Raw genomic sequence first — 21,411 nt, 5'->3', positions numbered from 1 at the left:
CTTGGTGTAAGCTTGACAACTCGATGGAGCACATGGTTTGCCGATTTTAAAATGTTTATTATCTCGAGTGAAATTAAAGATAAAAAGCAACAACGAGCATTACTTCTCTGTCAAGATGGTTCACACATTCGTGAAATATTTCGACAGCTCAACGATACAGGCGACGACAGCGAATATGAACTTGCTAAAACCAAATTAACTGAATATTTTGAGCCTCAAAAAAATCGGCGATATGAAGTGTACAAATTTCGCGAAGCCAAACAAGAACAATCAGAAACGTTAGACCAATTTCATACACGATTGAGGAAATTAGCTCAAACATGTGCTTTTGATGATGTTGACTTTGAGGTGGAACAACAGATAATCATGGCGGAGTCTTCTTCGTGGATACGAAAGAAAGCATAAGAGATCCCGAGTATAAACTCAGGGATATTTTGCTGGACGGCCGTAGAGATGAGCAAAGCACTTATCAAGCACGGGATATCGAGTCAAAGGACAAAAATAACGACATGTTGGCTACCATCCAATCTGAATCGACGGGAAAATGCTATTATTGTGGCGGTCCATACTCACATCAAGACTACGAAATCATTTATGTAGCTGGGAGAATCAGTTTCAAAGCAATGTAAAGTATAAACTATAGCAAAAGCAAGACATGAATGTCATAGCAATGAAAATGACTCATTACTGTCCATATCAGTAGTAAAGACACCAGTAGAAATGACTCATTTACTGTTCTTATCAGTTGTAAAGACATTAGCCAAAAATGTCTGGTCATGTCATTCACTCCTGAACATGGATACATACTTTAAAGGAGGGTGTTGCCCTAGAAATATATTCCTAATATAAACTTTTATAGTTTGTACAGAAGTTCTTTAATGTTCAAATAATTTTTTGGAAAAAAAATAAGAAGTTCCTTGCAAAATGAAATACAAACTGTTACACACAATGCCAGAGCTCTTCAAGATGTTGTGCCACATTAAGTTCTTTGAAATCCATTGTTTTCTACGGATTAAGACATGCATATATGAATTTGTGCCCCAATTAAAAAGTATCCTGCGCCACTGCTGGGATTTTTTATATATTAGTAAATCTGGTAGTCTAAAATCTGGTAGTTGGACACTTAAATGTGTCATTTTCACTTCTGTCAATGCAATGGCAATGATATCCTGCTTTTTCTTCTTCAGGTTATTTATAACTTTTACTTTACATTGCCTTTATACTTTGAACTATAATAAAGTTTTATTGAATCAATCATTAAATAAATATTTTCTCCAAAGTAAAAAAAAACAAACATTGTCACGACAATTAAGATGTTAGTCCCCAAATCAAGTATGATTGAATCAAATAACAATAACTGCATGTCCATTTCAAACAACTACAATTCTCATCAATAGAATTATTATATTTTGTAAATTGTATGAATGAATAGAAATAAATATAGAAAAGACTGTATTCATACTTATATAGCAAAGCAAATCTTGTGGGCTTTTCAGCATTTCAAAAAGGGATGTTACAGGATCATGGTTGCTGTAAGATCAGTATTTACTCTTATTATACAAGAAAATAACCCAACAACATTCATTTTAAGGAACTTCACAACTTCTGAATAGCTAGATATTGCAAACTAAACTCATAAATATACTTTGACAGTTCCATACAAGTTTCTTAATAAAAACTGTTCCAGTGAATAAATGACTGTTGAAAACGTTAAAATACAAATGTTTGAATATTGTCAATAATATATTTATATCTTTTATAAATATGCGACTGTTGTTATTTGAACCTTTAAAAGAAATCTACAATGCAACTGTTTCTAATCAGCTTTAGTATAAAGAAGACATACCTAAAATAAAAAGAGAAATTGATTTTATTCTTCATTGGAAATGAGCTACAAATTCATTTCATCCTCTTCTATCTTCTTGTACGTTTCTGAAAAATGTCCAAATAGAAGTCCAAATGCTTTTGCTTGAATTTCCATCGCTCGTTTATAAAAATCCTTTGCTTTTTCGCACTCTCCCATATTATCGTAAACCGAACCCAGATTGTTGTACATTTTTGCAATATGAACATGGTCAGGTCCAAATGCTTTCGTTTGAATTTCTATCGCTAGTTCATAAAAATCTTTTGCTTTTTCGTACTCTCCCATATTTTCGTAAACCGAACCCAGATTGACGTACGTTGTCGCAATATTAACATGGTCAGGTCCAAATGTTTTCGTTTGAATTTCCATCGCTCGTTCATAAAAATCTTTTGCTTTTTCGTACTCTCCCATATTATCGTAAACCGAACCCAGATTGTTGTACGTTGTCGCAATATTAACATGGTCAGGTCCAAATGTTTTCGTTTGAATTTCCATCGCTCGTTCATAAAAATCTTTTGCTTTTTCGTACTCTCCCATATTTTCGTAAACCAAACCCAGATTGTTGTACCTTGTCGCAATATTAACATGGCCAGATCCAAATGTTTTCGTTTCAATTTCTATCGCTCGTTCATAAAAATCTTTTGCTTTTTCGTACTCTCCCATATTATAGTAAACCGAACCCAGATTGTTGTACATTTTCGCATTATCAACATGGTCAGGTCCAAATGCTTTTGTTTGAATTTTCATCGCTCGTTCATAAAAATCTTTTGCTTTTTCGTACTCTCCCATTTTACTGTAAACGGAACCTAGATTGTTGTACGTTGACGCAATATTAACATGGTCAGGTCCAAATGCTTTTGTTTGAATTTTCATCGCTCGTTCATAAAAATCTTTTGCTTTTTCGTACTCTCCCATTTTACTGTAAACCGAACCTAGATTGTTGTACGTTGGCGAAATATTAACATGGTCAGGTCCAAATGCTTTTGTTTGAATTACTATCGCTCGTTCATAAAAATCTTTTCCTTTTTCGTAGTCTTCCATTTTATTGTAAACCGAACCCAGGTTGGTGAACGGTATCGCAATATTAACATGGTCAGGTCCAAATGCTTTTGTTTGAATTTCTATCGCTCGTTCATAAAAATCTTTTGCTTTTTCGTACTCTCCCATATAGCCGTAAACTGAACCCAGATTGTTGTACGTTTCCACAATATTAACATGGTCAGGTCCAAATGCTTTTGTTTGAATTTTCATCGCTCGTTCATGAAAATCTTTTGCTTTTTCGTACTCTCCCATTTTACTGTAAACCGCACCCAGATTGTTGTACGTCATCGCAATATCAAAATGGTCAGGTCCAAATGCTTTTGTTATCATTTCTATCGCTCGTTCATAAAAATCTTTTGCTTTTCTGTACTCTCCTTTATTATAGTAAAGCAAACCCAGATTGTGGTACGCTTTCGCAGTACCAACATGGTCAGGTCCAAATGTTTTCGTTTCAATTTTCATCGCTCGTTCATAAAAATCTTTTGCTTTTTCGTGCTCTCCTATATGATCATAAACCAAACCCAGATTGTTGTACGTTGTCGCAATATTAACATGGTCAGGTCCAAATGTTTTTGTTTGAATTCTCATTGCTCGCTCGAGAAAATCTTTCGCTTTTTCATATTCTCCATTCTTCCAAAGCAAACCACCCAGCTCGTTGTACGAATATGAAACATCAATATGATCAACACCTAACACTTTAGTTTGAATTTCTGCTATTTCATAAAGTACCTTAGTTGCAAATTTATAGTTGCAAAATCTTTTCAAAACATCTACAAAATATTTGGCAAATTTCCAATTTCTTTCATCAAGTTTTCGTTTTGATGTTTTTACATCGATCAACTTATTTAGGAAATGTTGAAATGATGAATTTGTTATGAATTTAATAAGATGTGGAATTATTTTGATTTCATCTTCTCTGTCTTCAAAATGATTTAGTGCCCAAGCAACTTGACAGGCAAGATCAGCTGCAGTTTTTTCAGAATTGTTTTCGTTTTGTTTACAGCCGAATGTCTGCGATGAATAATTTACGACGGCTTCGTGTACAACGCTGTGGAGGCCGATGTCGTTGTTTTCCGATTGAAGGAATAAAGAACAATGCTTTAATTGAAGACAGACATCTTCTGCAGATTTTTGTGGATCAATGCTTGTAATAAATTGTATTATAACATCTTGTGGTAAGGGATCGAAAGATATTATAGAGAAAAGTTTAAAAACATGTTCCAACAAGATGGATTCTTCAGCATTTTTTTGTACTGCTAACATAACAGTTTTCATTCCTAAGTAAGTTGAGTTTATTTTTTGAAAATTGCCATCCATTTTCTGACGCTTTCCTTCATTCAACTTATACAAATATTCCTCCCACGTGAATGTCGGATTTGCACTTTTTACATCACCTACGTAGGAAGCAGCATTTGCCAGGAACAACGGTTGACGATTGAATTTTTCTGATAAATCTTTTAAAATATGTTCATCTTCATTATGAATATCAGAAAAGACAGATAGAATTTGTCGACATTCTTCATCATTCATACCATGACTAACTGAAATGTGTTTATTTAGATTTCCATCTGGTGGTATAGCATCTGTATTTTGAACAGTTACTATAATTTGACCATTTTTCCAGCTATGATCACCAACTTGAGGTAATAATGGATAAATTTTATGAAGTTCAACCACGTTATCTACAACAATCCACCATGTTTGCCAAGATTTCAGTTGTTGTGTCAGCAATAATTGAAAATCTTTAATTTTTTCTTCGCTGCTTTTTGCTTCTTTCAGAGTATTTTCAATGAAAGTTTTATCATTGCTTACTCGTTGACAAAGTTCAGCGTAAGTTTTTAAAAGAGAGTCGATATCTTTTCCTTCGAGTGTCATCACAAATGTTGTTTTATTTTCCCAGTCAAACGAGTTATACATTTCTTCGCAGATTTGTCTAGCTAATTCAGATTTACCACTGCCAGGATTACCAGAAATATAGTAATATGTTAGCTCATTTTTGTTAGTACTGCGCAAGTTGTTGAGATCTGCTGTGATTTGATTAAGTAACTCTGTACGTTTAACCACATCGTGATTTGATTTGCAAGGAAGTACTTGAAAAGAACTAAATCTGTTTCGTTCACATTTTACTTCATTAATTTCAGTGTCAGAAAATCCTAGTTTATGAAACGACTTTTTAATATTACGAACCATTGTGTGAAATTCGATATCAGCCTTTCCTTTATTTTCATGGATGAAGTTGTTTCTGATAACACGAAGTTTATCCACAGCAGCCTTAGATTTGGGGTCAAGTTTTGTTCCAATTGAGTTGGAAAACAATATTGCTGCAAACAGTGTTGTACAATCCCACTTACTGGTGTCACCATCTTGAAATTTTGACAGAATGTATTTGTCATGAGGTTTAGGCTTCTCTTTTGTTTTTTCAATATTGAACAACTTCTGACCACTGACGTTTGTATTTTCCCATTCTCCGTGGTCCTTTCTGCAATGAGTGTTCCATTCTTTGATAAAAAGATCAACAAGTTTCTTTTTAACGACATTTGTAAGTATTTTCTGCAAGTAGAAGTTATTAATTTCTTCTCTTGACTGCATCTAAGGGTCATAAAGTTATTAATATCAAAATAAATTGGTTCTTCAATTAGAGTTTACAGACAACTAAAATTGTGGAAAATCAAACTTAGCTACGTAATGTCACAGTTTTACTTGTACGTGTAAATGAATATCGAGGATGGCAGCTGAAAACAACGCAATTGGACAGTTTAGTTTTCCTGCATTTAGGCATTTGGCTACATTTTGGTAGTGGCGTCGCCAGGATTTTGGGAGTGGAAAGGCACAAAAATTGTTCTAGGTCAGTCACTAGCGAAATGGCGCTAAAAATTTCTTCTGCACTGGAATATTTTTGAAATATTTATCACAACATGAATAGTTTCAATTTTATAACTTCCCAGTTTAACAACATGTTTGTAAATGATGGTCGTCCAGGTTGGTAAAGTCCTGAGAAGGACTGTTTTTGTTGTTGTTGACTGACGTTTCGACAACCTTAGCGGTAGTCATCTTCAGAGTCAAATGAGGAGTAAACGTCAGGTTAGCCATATTTGTTATCTGGTTCTTACGTCATTGTATTGTGTGAACAGGAATTGTGTACTGTCATTGTGAATGTGTGTACACATTTCCTGTACAAACAATACAATGACGTAAGAACCAGATAACAAATACGGCTAACCTGACGTTTACTCCTCATTTGACTGTGAAGATGACTACCGCTAAGGTTGTCAAAACGTCAGTCAACAACAACAAAAACAGTCCTTCTAAGGACTATATTAACCTGGACGATCATCATTTACAAACATGTAACGATACTCCCGGGTTCAAACCATTTACTTTATTCCCAGTTTAACCTTGGAAGATTTGTACATTTTTCGTGTTATAACGTTACGTAGATTGATTATTGATTTTAATGAAATGTTTTCATATTATAATACTCCCAGAATTGCAGTATTTTCATGAGCCTTACTCTTAGTCATTGCTATATTTGTATTTTTGTGTCTACAAGTTTGAGTCTACGAGTATACTTGTCCACGATCTCATACAAGTTCTATGATATGGTGTAATGTGGTTCATGATAAGCATCACAATAGTACTTGTTCTTCCTTGCCCACTAGAGACTTGAATTATTCTAGAATTATTGTTTTTTTTTTCTTTTTTAAGGCATTAAAATCTTCACCACTTGGCTAACAACCCAGAGAGAGTAAATGCAACGCAAACTAGTCTGCGCATCTAATGAAATGCTTCCCTTTACAGTAAAGTTGTGTGAATTCTGTAAGTACTACATTAATGCCATGTGCTTCTTTTTCAACTTCGAATGATGCATATGAAGGCTCTTATCTAAAATTCAAATGAGGAGCACTTGGGGGGCACAGCCAATTTTTAGAGGGCACGTGCCACCTTCCCAGGCCCCCCTTTATCGACGCCACCGCATGTTGCAGTGAAAAAGGAGGTACTGAGTTATATAATTACTTAGGAAGGTGTTTAACAATTTGTCTAACTGACACACAAAGTTTGTACAGGCAGTCTACTTGAATACAATGACTACTTAGACAGCTGTACAATGAAAATATATATGAAGCAGAGTGTTCTGTAATTTAGCCTTTGCATTTAAAAAATGTCCTATTTCTTATAGATGATCTGATTGTCTTCTAGAATTAATTGTAAAGACAACCATGAGAAATTTTTCAAGTATTCTTCCTTTTCAATAAAAAATTATGTTAAATATAGGACATGTCTTGTAAGTCATGTTTTAAAGAAGAAAAACCAAAAATTCATTCTAGTTGTGTAGAATGCAGAATTGTGACAGTGTCCAGGCGAACATTTAAAAAACAAATTAATTACACACTCTAAAATATTATGGTAAATTCTGATATTACCATTGTATAGTATTCTGTATGTAGTCGACATGCAAATTTCATGTAAATGCCATAAAATGTATAATTTACTTATTGTGCACTTATTGTACACTTGAAATGTTTTGGAAAATCTAGAAAATGAGAAAAAAACTCAAAAAATTTGTCTTACATTTTGTTGAGTCATAAACGACAGAAAAATGTTAAGGAAATAGTATGTGCGTAGTTTGGTTTACCAATGTATCCGTTCCCACACGGCTAACAGCCAAGGAACAGTTATTGACGTTAGTTAAATTTCCTTATGTACCATATATAGTATAAATAGAGGAACTATTCCGACCAATAATAATATTTGTTATTTGTGATAAAGACTATAAATACTGCTCTGTAAAATAATAAAAATCAGTTCGATCATTAATTTCACTCGTGATTGTTACTGAAGGTATAGAATATATTACGAAAAGAGATATGGCGAGTAACTCGAACTCAACAGGTTATAGACCCAGGAGAGGTTTGCATTTCGATGGAAGCGAAAGCAAATACGAGTTTGGAAAAAAAATTCTTGGGCTATATGTGCGTATTCAAAAATTGTACGACGTATTTATCGAATCAGCAAGTGAGAGAGAAGAACCAGCAACTTTAAAACTGGCTGACGCTTTTGCAGAGTTGAACCAATGTCTGGACGACAGAAGTTTGTCTCTTCTAATTTGGGAGGCGAAAGACAATGGACGAAGAGCTTTAGAAATCCTCAGACATCACTATCAAGGCAGAGGAAAACCTCCCATCATCACTCTTTACACGGAACTCACTTCGCTGCAGAAAGTGACGACGAAACTGTCACAGATTATATATTGCAAGCGGAACGATCGGCAACAGCCTTAAGAGAAGCCGAGGAGATAATAAAGTTTTAAAGGGTCTGCCAAGTACGTACGACGTCTTTGCTACCGTAACAGTTCAAAGGGAAAGATAAATGAGATTTACGTAATTTCAAAACTCGTTACGAAGTCATTAAGAAAATATCAAACCATTGTCACCAAAAGGTGAGGTAGGTGACAACGTTATGACAAACTAAAATTTGACTGAAATTGCTTAAATGTGGAAGAAAGGGACACAAAAGCTCACAATGCCGAGTGAAGGGGAACAAATAGTGCTCTATATGCAAGACCAAGACCCACGACACGAAAGATTGCCAAAAGACGAAAGAAATGTCCAAGGCAGCTAAAGACGAGCAGCGCTGTGACACTGAACGGCAACACACCTTTTTACTCGTGTCAAAGGATGAAGAAGAAAACGCTGAAGCAGACGTGAAGGATAAGGATCAAGGCAATTTAACTCTACTGGTGGACACAGGAGCTACAAGTCACATTATTAACGATAAGTCGAAAATTTATAGATTTTGATAGTAAATTTGATAGTAAAGCACATGTTATTGAATTAACAGATAGTCCAGCATATACTACCCTGACATTAACAAGGTTCAGCGTGTAAGATGCGTTAAGTTCTTCAGGGAGGGTAGCAGGGAACTGCCAGAACTAGATGATTAAGAACTTGAACCTCAGATAGCTAAATTGCATGAAAGAAACCCCAAAACAACAAACAAAGACATTAGTGCTCCAGAGACATCTAGAGAATTAAGATACCCCACTAGGATAAGAAGTAAGAGTAAATATTTTGACGAGTATATGACAGAAGAAGTTTCAGGGGAGGATACTGTTTCATATACCGTAGATTATTGCTATAGAGTATCCAACATCACAACGGCCTATTCCCAAGCAATAAGCTCCACTGAAAAAGTAAAATGGCAAAAAGCCATGAATAATGAAATAAAAGCGTTAATTGACAATGATACGTTTAAACTTGTTCCACCCTCAACAAATAAAGACATAGTGGGGGGGGGGATGGGTATACACCGTAAATGTAGGAAACATGAGGAAGAGACCCATAAAGCCCGTTATGTAGCAAAACGATACTCCTAGACTCCCGGTATTGACTACAGCAAAACCTTTTCGCCAACTGCACGCATGAGTTGTATCTGTGTATTGTTTCAACACGCTGTTCAAAACAACATGTTATTGCATCAGATGGATGTAAAAACAGCTTATCTTAACGCCCCAATAGACTGCGAAATTTATATGCATCAACCTGAAGGATATGAGGAAGTAGATAAAAATGATGAAAAAATAGTGTACAGGTTGAAAAATTCTTTGTATGGATTAAAACAAAGTGGTAGGAATTGGAATAACGTATTCCATGAACATTTAAACGGGAAAACTTTCAAACAATCATTAGTCGACCCATGCGTTTACACGCGATTTGAAGGAAAAGATATTACTATTCTAATAGTATGGGTATATGATTTTATCATTGTTGCTAACAATGATACATTAATGCAGAGTGTCAAGAAAATCTAAGGCAACCGTTTTAAGATGGATTTAGGAATAATGTCCTGGTTCTTAGGGACTAAATTCAAATGCTCAGAAACTTAAATAACAATGAGTCAAAGGCAATATATTATTAAGTTACTAACACAATTTGGCATGTCGGAGTCAGGGGCGGATCTAGAGTATGTCAAATCCGTCGCGCGACTGATGTTTGAAATTCAAAAATTACCTATTCATATTAATTAAAAATTCATTAATTATTCTTATTTTCTTATCGCATTTACTTCGTGATAAAAATCCCGCATTATTTATTATTGAAAACTAATGACTAATCTAATGAATATCTCCTTGGTAACCAGATCAGTTGAATTTTAATTGACCTGGAATAACCGACTGATAAGCGGGGTGGCTTGACTGGTTCCAGTGGCGTAGCTAGAGGTCATGCTTGTCATGCTGAGCATGACTTACTTTTTCCGCAATTTTGATTTTTTTCGATAATTAATTCTTTGATTTGTCTGTAAGACGTAGCTTTTGGTTTGCAGGCTTTTACAATAAAGTGCATGGAAGAAATGCGCTTGAGTTTTTGGACTACGCGTTGTGTTACGCAAAAAGCCCGCAATTAGGAAAACCTTAGCCACCTGAGCGCTGGATACGTTGCTTATTGATGACGTTTGAAACTCCTGCTTTCCACTTGAGAGCATGACTTTCGAAAATACGCTTCTTTGATTGGCCAAATTAGGGTTCTTGCATACTTCCGCCAAAAGTCATGCGGAAGTCATGCCATGAACTCATCGCAGGAGTTTGATTGTTTTGACGATACGCTATGATACGATCATATAATTACTTCGATTGTTTATTTCGGTCATGGAAGGAGTTGAGCAAAATCAATCGACGATTTCCTTTTCCCCCTTTGATGGTCAGGATATAGTAGCAGAGCTGGTAGAGAGATCGTTTTCCTCACGAAATATTAGTGAGCAGAAACAAATAGCTCGCATGTCAAGGCCGATACCGAAGCTTACACTAAAGACGAATGATAGGAGCTTTCAAGAAAGTTGGTATTCGAACAAGGACTGGCTGTGTGGTAGTGTGAGGAAGAATAGATTGTTTTGCTGGCCATGTCTTTTGTTTCATTCTTCCCCTAGAAAGTCTCCATGGGCTTCAACAGGCTATCATAACATGCATAGTTTTAGTGGTGACAGATAAAACACGAGAAAACAAAATCTCACATGGAGGCATACAAACAGTGGAGGTTATTTGATTCGAGGGAGAGTTGATGTTTTGTTTTCGAGAGCTCGGCGAGAAGCAGTGAAAAAAGACCGGGATAAGATGAGAATTTTATGCTATTTTCATTTTAAAAAATGTCCCAGATGGTCTCCCATTTCTAACCAAATTTCAACTCAGAGGTGTGAGAGCGAGAATCTGGCGCCTTAAAACCAGACTGCTCATTAAAAGGCTCTAATGAGGGTGCTGTTCTATGTCGGAATCACACTTTATACTTGAGAGTGGATGTGTTGTGTGTTTCCTTAAGATGCTAATGAGTTGCCATGATAAGGAAACAGTCCAAGACTGAAGGATATTTGAAAAAAATAAATCTAAAACGGTTGTACGAGGCGACGTTCCATGTTATAGCTTCGTAAATAAAACCAAAAAGCGTTTTCCGGGAGTTTAAGGCATTTAATTTTCGAAATTTTTGACGCTCGGCGCCAACCATGGTGGCGCCTCGTGGGCTGTGCACTAGCGTATGAGCATGACCTTGTTATCTCAACCAGCTTCGCCACTGACTGGTTCGACGGATAAAGGAGTCTATGAACGTCAAAAACGCTTATTTTATTGGTCAATAGCCAGATCAGTGGACACTCTGGAATGGTCTCGACTGATAATAAGGGTGGCCGGACGTATATGAGTCCAATTGCTATCTTACCATTGGTTCTCTGAATTTTTGCTTTATTGTGATTGGTTTGACGGATTTTAACCATTGAAAGCCTTAAGACCTGAGGGGAAAAGGGGCCTGGACCCCGTGGCTCAAAACATGGCGGTAATGGCGGATTTTGGTTGTCAAACTTCCACTTTGAGAAAAATTTTTAACATCGCTCCTCCCGAATCCGGATCTCTATTCCGCTTATATTAATGACAACCAGCGAAACAACCATGATAACGTAAGGATAAAATATTGGAAATAATGCTTCAGCCTTGTGAAAATAGAATACATTTAAAATGAGGCAAATAACGTATATTTTGTCAAGTAATGCTTTAGCTATATTAGTTTAAATATCAAACGCAAATACACTGTCAATGTGTTGTTGCTTAATGCATAATCCTTAGCATTAATGTGTTTTGACTGTTTGTTTACAGTTTGGTGCAACTGTCTTCCTGAATAGATGGGTAAATCTTAGTTAAACGTCCAAAAGGAGTTAGAAAAAGTTAGCTTACCCTACGACTTAAGTCGACTGGAAATATATTATAAGTAGGTATGTAATTTTTTGAGTTTTGTAGGATTGATTCTGTGTCTTATAAGGTATTATGATATTCTTATAAATCTACTGAGAACTTATGAAGAAAATATCTTGAACTAGGAGAGCAAAAGATTGAAATTCAGAAATTCTATAATCATGTTGCTGGTTCTGTTTGAGCCAAGATATTAGAAACTGGATTGTCATTGACAACCATGGATCTACTACTGAACAGAACTACATTAATTTCCATTGAAAATACAATTTCATAAATTAAAGTGCATTGGTTTCTCTGACATAACACTTTTCTTATTGCTGCATGAAGGCAAATCTGTTTAAATAATTATAATGTAGGTGAAGATATTTAGCATGTTGTATAATTGTTATTGTACAGTTATATAATATTATGGCCTTGTGTAATGTATGTCAAGAAGAACTTATTAATTTTCAAAATGCTAACCTTCTTGCACTACTTTTCTCTTGTGTCCTTACAAATTGCAGTTACCTGTACTAATTTTTCTAGGTTCAAACAACTTGACAAACTTTTGAATTTTACATTATGCCTTCAATTTTGTTTCGTCTTTTGATAAAAATATCAGTGAATGACTTAAAATCAAGTTTATCTAAAATAGTATTTTGTACAAAGAAATTATACATAATTTGAAAAGTCTCATGTTGAAGACAGATGTCTTTTACTAGATTGCTACTCTTATTCTTTTAAATGATATCGTAATTCTTCAAGACATAAAAGTTCTTTGGCATCAATTTTGCTCGCTCCACATTCAACTTCATTGCAACCGATGCATCTTATGTGAATTTTAATCACCTGGAATTGAAAAATGTATGGATTTTGTCAGATGATGCAGTACTATATTTAATGTTTCATGCATGTCATCATAACCTTTCTTGAGCAAATATTTTAAGGTATGCAATTTGGCCCATTATTGAACAAAGTAGTTTTTATCTTGATTTTGATGTACTAACCTGTTTACTATAACAAACAATTCATTTACAGAAACACCAGATGGAATTTATAAACTTTTAGCATAAAACAAACCTTTACACACCATCATCAAAATTGTCCATAATCTATCAAATTATCCAGGCTAGCTGTTTAATGTATTTTTATCGTACGACATGTACCAAAGAGCTCATTAATTAATCCTGCACTGCATTTGATTTCAATACAGCTCTGATCTTAATATTTGCTTCATATTTTCAGAAAATATCATGAAAATCCTCCATTTCTTGAAGGTAAACTCAGTTGAAACAAGGAGTTTTAAGATATGCATATCTCGATAAGAATTGGTTGCTTTGCCTCGTCTAGCAAGCGATTAAGTAAAGAAAAATAAGACTGGATAAACATAACTTAAATTATAACTTAGGAGTAAAACATTCACAAAATATATACCATCACACTTCAAGTATTGACTTAAAACAAAACACTGAACACTTTAAATAGTAAACAATTTTACGTTGCTTACCGTAGTCATGAAATGTTTCCTTTCTGACATTACTTCAGCATCCGTATACCAAACAAGTTTGCAGCATGTTTTAAAGATAAAATTTCTAAAGTTTTGTGCTTGGCATTGATATTTTATATAATCGCAATTGTGGTTGTCAAATCCGGGTGGGCGAAAAAAATTTTATTTTATGAGCCCGCGTCTTTCCGCTGACTTTGACAACCAAAATCCGCCATGTTTTTGACCACGCGGCCGCGCGCTAATAATTTATAGTAATTTGGTTGACGTTTCCCCTCCAGGTCTTATAGAACTCAATGATTTCGACTGATAGCCAACTGAACTAACATAGTCAAGCTCACTGTCTGAATTGAATGTTTGATCGTTTTATAGTAATTTTTATAAGCATGATAGAAACTAAACTACAATCAGATGGAATTTATGGAAATCTTTTACAAATTCATATATTGACATGAATGCTGCTGTCCAAAATGTGAATTTTTTCAAGAGGGTGGAAATTTATGGATAAATTTTAAATGCTTGGCAAAGACGATCTCGCGAGCGACATTTCAGTCATTGATGTTCAAAAGAAAGCCAACATTGTTTTGAGTTTTATCAGCAGAAATTTACATCCAAAATCGTAAGTAAAGGACAAGTGAAGTGTATGCATGAATGTAATATATCAAAGTCAATTATGCGAGTGTGTGATGCGATTTATGTCAATATGGCGTATGGTAAGCAGATTGATGCTTCTAAAATTGTTGTTGCCAAAGGACTTTTAGCTATGATTTCTTTAATGCTTGGGGAATCGTGGCCGTTATATGGCAGCGAAATCCTACATTCCTGCAAATATATTTCAATGGACAAAAAATCTGTAGCCATAAGGCGCCATACTATTATTTAATTTATCATAAACAAATGTTTGGGGTTTTTCAGTTTATGATCATTGATCATTCAATCATTGGACAGTTATACTACATATTGTTTAAGATTTGAGAAAACTAACATTGATTACATGAGAAGCTGTTTACTATAACCTGTGATTTTGAGTCTTCTGATCCATGAAGCTTTTTATTTTGACAATTTGACTGGAATGGTATTAAACCTGAGTATTTCACATACATGGAATGTTGTCCCATGTCACATATTGTCCCCTTTTCTAACTGAACACCTCATGTAGAGATGTAAAGGTGTGTTAATCTACGGCTCATACCAGATTGTTTGCCATAAATTCCAAAGGGCTATTGATGTATGAAAAGCATTTTCTATAAAGTAAAAATGTCTTTCTATGTATGCAGATAAACCTTGAAATTTGGCAAAACAGCAAAGTATTTTTCATGATCACTAGGTAATTTTCTGATGATCATTATAATTTCTAAACTAAATTATTTCTGATTTACATTTAAACAAGCTTTGATCATATGAAAAGATATTTATCATAACCAGTAAGCATGACACATGAAACAATTTTAACATTCATGTAATTATATAATTAAAGACATGTTGGTTACATTCTGTTTGTATTTGCAAATACAATGCTACTAGTGATTGCTATATAGCACACCTTGCATATACTTACAGGAGATAATAGTCTAGTGAAATGCCTAATAAACATTTATGGCATTAAGCTGTCCTTAACTGCAAATTTTCACTCTGATAATTTTTGCTTAACCTTTGGCAGAAAAAAATTTTGAGTTTTTTCTCAAAAGGTGAATTTGCTGGCACTGATGTGGAGATGGGTAAAGGGTTACAATAAACTTACATGGTTTGAAGTCTGAGCTTTTCTATATCTATGAACTGTCACTTGTAGTACCAAATTTCTAACTTAACTAAATTCATTACATAGAGGTTTGAATGGGGGTCTCTAGGGGGGTCTATGCCTGACAACTTGGTAGAAATTTTTAAAGACTATATCTGTTTTTAAATAGCATTATTGTAAAATAAATTTTACGTTCCTAGACATGCTAATGAGCCATATATTTGGCATGATAATGAGCCTAAATATTTGGCAAAACATTCAAGTATTGTTCACTGAAAAAAACGTAAGTAAAATGTTTTGTTTTTACCCAAAAACGATGCCCACAAATACATTTTGTATTGCTCTAAAACGCTGAAAATGGCATTTTCAAGGCTCTGAAATTCAAAATTTCAGGAGAATGCCTCAGACCCCCAGGTGCGTAGCGCCTTCGACGTTTTATGACTGATGTTTGAAAAATCCTAGATCCGCCCCTGGTCGGAGTGTAAACCCAAACCTCCTCCATCATCTTCCGATACAAATAAAATGTCGCATGATCAATCGCCTCAGTTAGAAGATCCGAGTCTTTACAGACAAATTGTCGGTAGTCATATATGTTGTGACAGGAACTAGACCTGATCTGTGTTTTATTGTAACAAAGCTGTCTTAAAAGATGGCAAAACCGGCACAAGCAAACCTAAAAGAGGCAAAGCATGTTCTTAGATACTTAAAGGATACAATAGATAAGACATTTACGTTTAGAAAATGTGAAAGTGGCTTAAAATTGATTGGTTTTTCTCATTCTGATTGGGCTGGCGATGCGGATGACAGGCGTAGTATTTCAGGTTACGGTTTCTGGTTGAGTGAGAACGGTGGTTTGGTTTCTTGGAGGAGTAAGAAGCAATCTACAGTTGCTTTATCAACTTGTGAAGAAGCTGAGTATATATCATTGACTGAAGCTATTCAGGAAGCAAAATTTTTGAAACAGTTGAGTGTTGATTTGCGTATTTGTAAGGAAGGCAATTGTGTTTTGTTGAATGTTGACAATCAGGGCGCAATTAACTTAGCAAAGATCCCTATGTACCACAAAAGGTCTAACCAAACACATAGATATTAGATAGCACTGTCGGAATTATGTAAATAAATTATGATTGTTATTTGAGTATTTTAGAAGGGTCAAATCATCATCATCATATCTTTTCGCCCCAAGGGGCGATCCAAACTCGGGCTGGAAGTTTGGAAGTGTTGCGCGTGTTGTAGCAATCAGTCGAAATCAGGGACGGCACGTGAAGCCTTGCTACTTGTCCCCGAAGGGTCAAATTAAGACGGCATTGTCTTTTGTTGATGCCTGTGAACGAGTAAGGAGCATGAATTGGAATTGATGTATAACTTTGACTAGAAAATTAAATTGATGACATTTTGAGAATTGTGTTTGACTGCGCGCTCGCTTTAGATAGTATACTCTTCCATAGAGAATCGGCGGCCGCATAACTGCTTTGTGCTAACGTGCAAAGGAGAAATTTGCTACACGTGGTCCTTCGAGTCGGAGCTTTTATTTGGAAAATTCAAGTTCGGTAGTTGAAAAGAACAATGGAAGAGTTAATGAAAAAGAAACGAGTGCGCTCAGGACATAGGGGATCGGCGAGAAAAATCGCCAGTAAATTGAAAGACAAAATAAGAGGAACAGACGGGGAGATCGATAGAAATGAATTGAAACAATTGCGAGACGGGTTAAATGATAAAATTGCAACATTGAAAGTATTTGATGAAACGGTTATCGAACTCCTGAGCGAAATAATTGAAGAAAATGTGGAAGAAGAACTGGGTATGGACAAGCTACGGCAGTTATACGACACCTGCGAGACGAACTACCGTGGGTTAAAGGCCCTAGGAGTGGACGAAGCCGCGTATTCAGCTATCGTAGTACCAGAAGTTATTGCGAAGTTACCGGACGCCTTTCGATTGACGATTACTAGAGGCCACGATTTCGCTGAGTGGTCAATGAAAGATGCGTTGAATGCGATTCTTAAAGAGTTAGAGCTTCGAAAAGCTCACAAGCCGATCGGAAAAAGGAGCAAGGGAAATGACGGGGAGAAACAACGAGAAAGATCGAGACATTATAAACAAATCGGGTCGGCGTCAGCGCTTCACGCAAAACACGAAGGTTGCAACGAGGGGTCAACAAACGATAAAGCAGCACGAAACTGCGTTTATTGTCTTGGGGAACACAGACCGGAGGAATGTAAGAAAGTCATTAATGTAAATGAGAGAAAACAACTGATTCGTTAGTACGGAAGATGTTTTATTTGCTTGAAGAAAGGACATGTCAGTAAAAATTGTAATAATAATAATAAATGTAATGCATGTGGGAAGGCACACCATAGGTCAATTTGTGAAGCCAATGGGATTCTTTCAGGCGATGTTCAAACCAACCATTCTATTTTGGGATCTCATTGTAGGGTAGCATTACAGACAGCACAGGCTTTCATTAAGGGAGATAAGGGAAGTGTTAGAGTCAGAGTCTTATTTGATTCAGGAAGTCACAAGTCATTTGGGAAAGGAAAGATAATACAGAGAGCAGGCATTCAGTCTATTAGGAAGGAATGGGTAGAAATGAAATCATTCGGTCAAGAGAAGGCTGAAGTTAAATTGCGAGAAGTGTTTCAATTAGAGTTGACTTCAGTTACGGGGGGAGAGAGCGTGAATATTGAAGCATATAGTGTATACTGTATATCTCAACTTAGAAATGAACATGTGGAGTTGAGAAAAAGGGATGATTCACCACTTACCAGAATTAATCATTAAAGATTGCCATAGGAAGGTTCACCATAGTGGGGTGAGAGCGACCTTAGCTCAGCTACGCAGCAAATTTTTGGTGGTTCGAGGTAGACAGATGGTGAAAAGGGTGGTTGGTAATTGTATGATTTGTAGAAGGCATCAAGGCCAGGCTTACAAAACACCAGTGCAAGCAGATCTGCCAGACTTTCGAGTACTATATTCCCCTCCCTTTTCTAAGGTAGGTGTGGATTTTGCGGGACCATTGTTTGCAAAAGAAAGTGGGCAGATGGTTAAGGTGTACATTACATTATTTTCTTGCTGTGTGACAAAAGCAATTCATCTTGACTTAGTGGATAATTTAAGTGCACGTTGTTTTTTGAATTGCATGCGAAGGCTCACCGCTAGAAGGGGAACACCATCGCTAATGGTTTCGGACAATGCCAAGACGTTTAAAGCGACTGAGAAAGCATTGAAGGGGATTTATGATAGCAAGGAGGTGAAATCATTTTTGGAAGTTAATAGGTTGGTGTGGAAATTTAATTTGGCAAGGACACCTTGGTGGGGTGGATTTTTTGAAAGAATGGTAGCGTTGGTGAAAGGTTGCCTGAGGAAGATATTGGGTAATGCTAAATTGAATAGGGAAGAACTGTTGACGACATTAGTTGAGGTAGAAGGTACGTTAAACTCCAGACCATTGACATATGTGTACGATGATGAAGTTAATGTGGATGTAGTGACTCCTTCCCATCTTATGTTTGGAAGACGATTTGCATCTATTCCAGACGAGGAAGTTCAAAACGCTATTAGGGATGAAGATGAAGGAGAGATAAAACGTAGGTTTAGATATTTAGCGAAATTGAAGACACATTTTTGGTCAAGGGGGAGGAAGGAGTACTTAAAAAATTTAAGAGAATACCATAAGGTCGGAAAAGTGAAGGGTAGTTTTTGTCGAAAAAGAGGTGATGTCGTTCTTGTTTTTGACGAAAGTTTAAAAAGAGGGTTTTGGAAAACAGCGAGAATTGAGACATTAGTCGTAGGAAAGGATGATATAGTCAGAGGGGCAGAAGTCAGAGTTGTCAGTAAAAGAAGGCCTCAGTATATATGTAGGCCTCTGCAAAAGTTGTATCCACTTGAGATAGATGTAAGGGTAAATGATAACGGAGAGCAAGGTAATGAGAAGTTAGAGGATAGAGAAAAGGAAAGCATGGCAGGAAGTAACAGGAGACCAAGAAGGGCTGCAGCTGTAGTTGCATGTTGGCGAAAAAAGTTATGTTTGACCCTAAAGGCTCAAAGGGGGGAGTGTGTCAGAAATTATGTAAATAAATTATGATTGTTATTTGAGACTAGGAACTTATCGTTAAAGCGGAAAAAGGAGCTTATGATTATTGAGTATTTTAGAAGGATCAAATTAAGACGGCATTTTCCTTTGTTGATGCCTGTGAACGAGTAAGGAGCATGAATTGGAATTGATGTATAACTTTGACTAGAAAATTAAATGGACGGGCATGCACATCCCCTCTTCACCTAAAACATTCACCTGTGCTGGTCAGGCAAGCAGGTTTGCCGGAATCAAGTGATGCAACCATCCCTTTTTTGCGCCGCTATCTCAAGTCCTGTGGCGATGGAGAAATGGTGACGGGAACAGGCAGAGGATGCTGCTGGAAGTTCTTAGCCGTGACTCTGCACGCAGGCGGCTGCGAATTGATGGTTGTCCGCCTTAAAACTAAGGCAGATACGGCGCCTGTATCCTCTCGCAGTGACAGAGCAGCTCTCTTTAGGGTTAGCACTGCTCTCCCAACATGGGGAAGGGGAGATAAAAGGATCCCTAAACAAAGCCTGCCCTACTTGCACCTGGCAGGAACCGCACCTGCCTGGGCATCCAACTAAGTGGTCGTACAACTAAGGATAACAAAACAAGAAAGCGCTTAACCATTGGGGCATGGAACGTGAGAACGCTGATGGACAGAGGAGACAGACCAGAGCGACGCACTGCTCTTATAGCAAGGTTGCTTGGACAATACCAGGTGGACATAGCCGCATTGAGTGAGACCAGACTTGCAGATGAAACTCAACTGGAAGAGGTCGGTGGTGGCTACACCTTCTACTGCATTGGGAAACCGGAAAACGCCCCAAGACACTCAGGCGTGGATTTGCCATACGCAACCAGCTCGCAAGGCGACTAGTAAGCTTGCCACAGGGCATCAGCGATCCCTCATGACCCTGCGGCTGAAACTCCAGAAAGACTGCAACGCCACAACTGTCAGTGCCTACGCCCCTACAATGACAAACCCAGATGAAGTGAAGGAAGCCTTCTACGAAGAGCTCAACCAGCTCCTCTCCAGTGTTGACCGCAGAGACAAACTCATCATCTTTGGAGACTTTAACGCACGAGTTGGAGTAGACTACACCATCTGGCCAAACATCCTGGGTTGCCATGGAACTGGCAAGTGCAACTCCAATGGCCTGATGCTACTATCTCTGTGCGCACAGCACGAGCTAACCATCACTAACACTCTCTTTCAACAAGCTGACAAGCTGAAGAACACATGGATGCACCCTCGCTCCAAACAGTGGCACATGCTGGACTACGTAATCGTCCGCCAGAGGCACCACAGAGACGTGCACATCACACGCTGCATGCGAGGTGCCGACTGTTGGTCTGATCACCGCCTGCTACGGAGCAAGATGAACATCCAGCTCGCCAGAAAGAACAAATCAGCAAGAGAGAAGCCACTGAGGAAGTTGAATGTAGCTCGCATTCCACCCAACAAAGAAGAGCTGTAAGAGAAGCTAGAGGTAGCCCTGGGAAACATTAACATCACGGGCGAGGATATAAAGGAAGACTGGAGCACCTTCAAAGAAGCCGTCTACAACTCTGCAGCGAGTGTCCTTGGATACGTTGAACGAAAACATCGAGACTGGTTTGACAAGAATGATGCTGAGATCAACACGCTTATTGACAGGCTCCATAAGGCTCACAGCGACCTTATAGGGGACAAAGCTTGCGAGAAGAAGAAGCAAGACTACCAGCTAATGAGGCAGCATGTGCAACACAAGCTGCGGGAAATGAAGAACGCCTGGTGGGAAAAGAAAGCCGAAGAAATCCAAGTGGCAGCTGATGCTCACGACTCAAAAAAGCTCCACCATGGGCTTCGCGCGGTGTACAGTCCAAAATCGTCAGGCTCTACCCCCATCAGATCTGCAGACCGAACGACACTGCTAACAGACAAAGCTGACATACTTTCACGCTGGGCTGAACACTTCAACAAACTGCTGAATAGAGAGTCACGGATGAACGAAGAAGC

General features: G+C 37.2%; 1 protein-coding gene across 1 annotated transcript in view; it reads right to left on the bottom strand.

The window, feature by feature from the left end:
- Positions 1–1,384: 1,384 nt before the first annotated feature.
- Positions 1,385–21,411, bottom strand: part of LOC124440912 — a 28,437-nt gene continuing 8,410 nt past the window's right edge. Inside the window, exons 5-6 of the mRNA XM_046991336.1 lie at positions 3,125–5,494; positions 1,385–2,284 (exon numbers count right to left, since the gene is read on the bottom strand). Coding sequence (XP_046847292.1) covers positions 1,892–2,284; positions 3,125–5,494 — 2,763 coding nt within the window. The 3' untranslated portion in view covers positions 1,385–1,891. The remainder of the gene's footprint in view (positions 2,285–3,124; positions 5,495–21,411) is intronic.

Source organism: Xenia sp. Carnegie-2017, unplaced genomic scaffold (assembly GCF_021976095.1).
Source record: "Xenia sp. Carnegie-2017 unplaced genomic scaffold, XeniaSp_v1 HiC_scaffold_20, whole genome shotgun sequence".
NCBI lineage: Eukaryota > Metazoa > Cnidaria > Anthozoa > Malacalcyonacea > Xeniidae > Xenia > Xenia sp. Carnegie-2017.
Note: the sequence above shows the minus strand (reverse complement) of the source record. Positions and strands in the feature narration are given on the sequence as shown.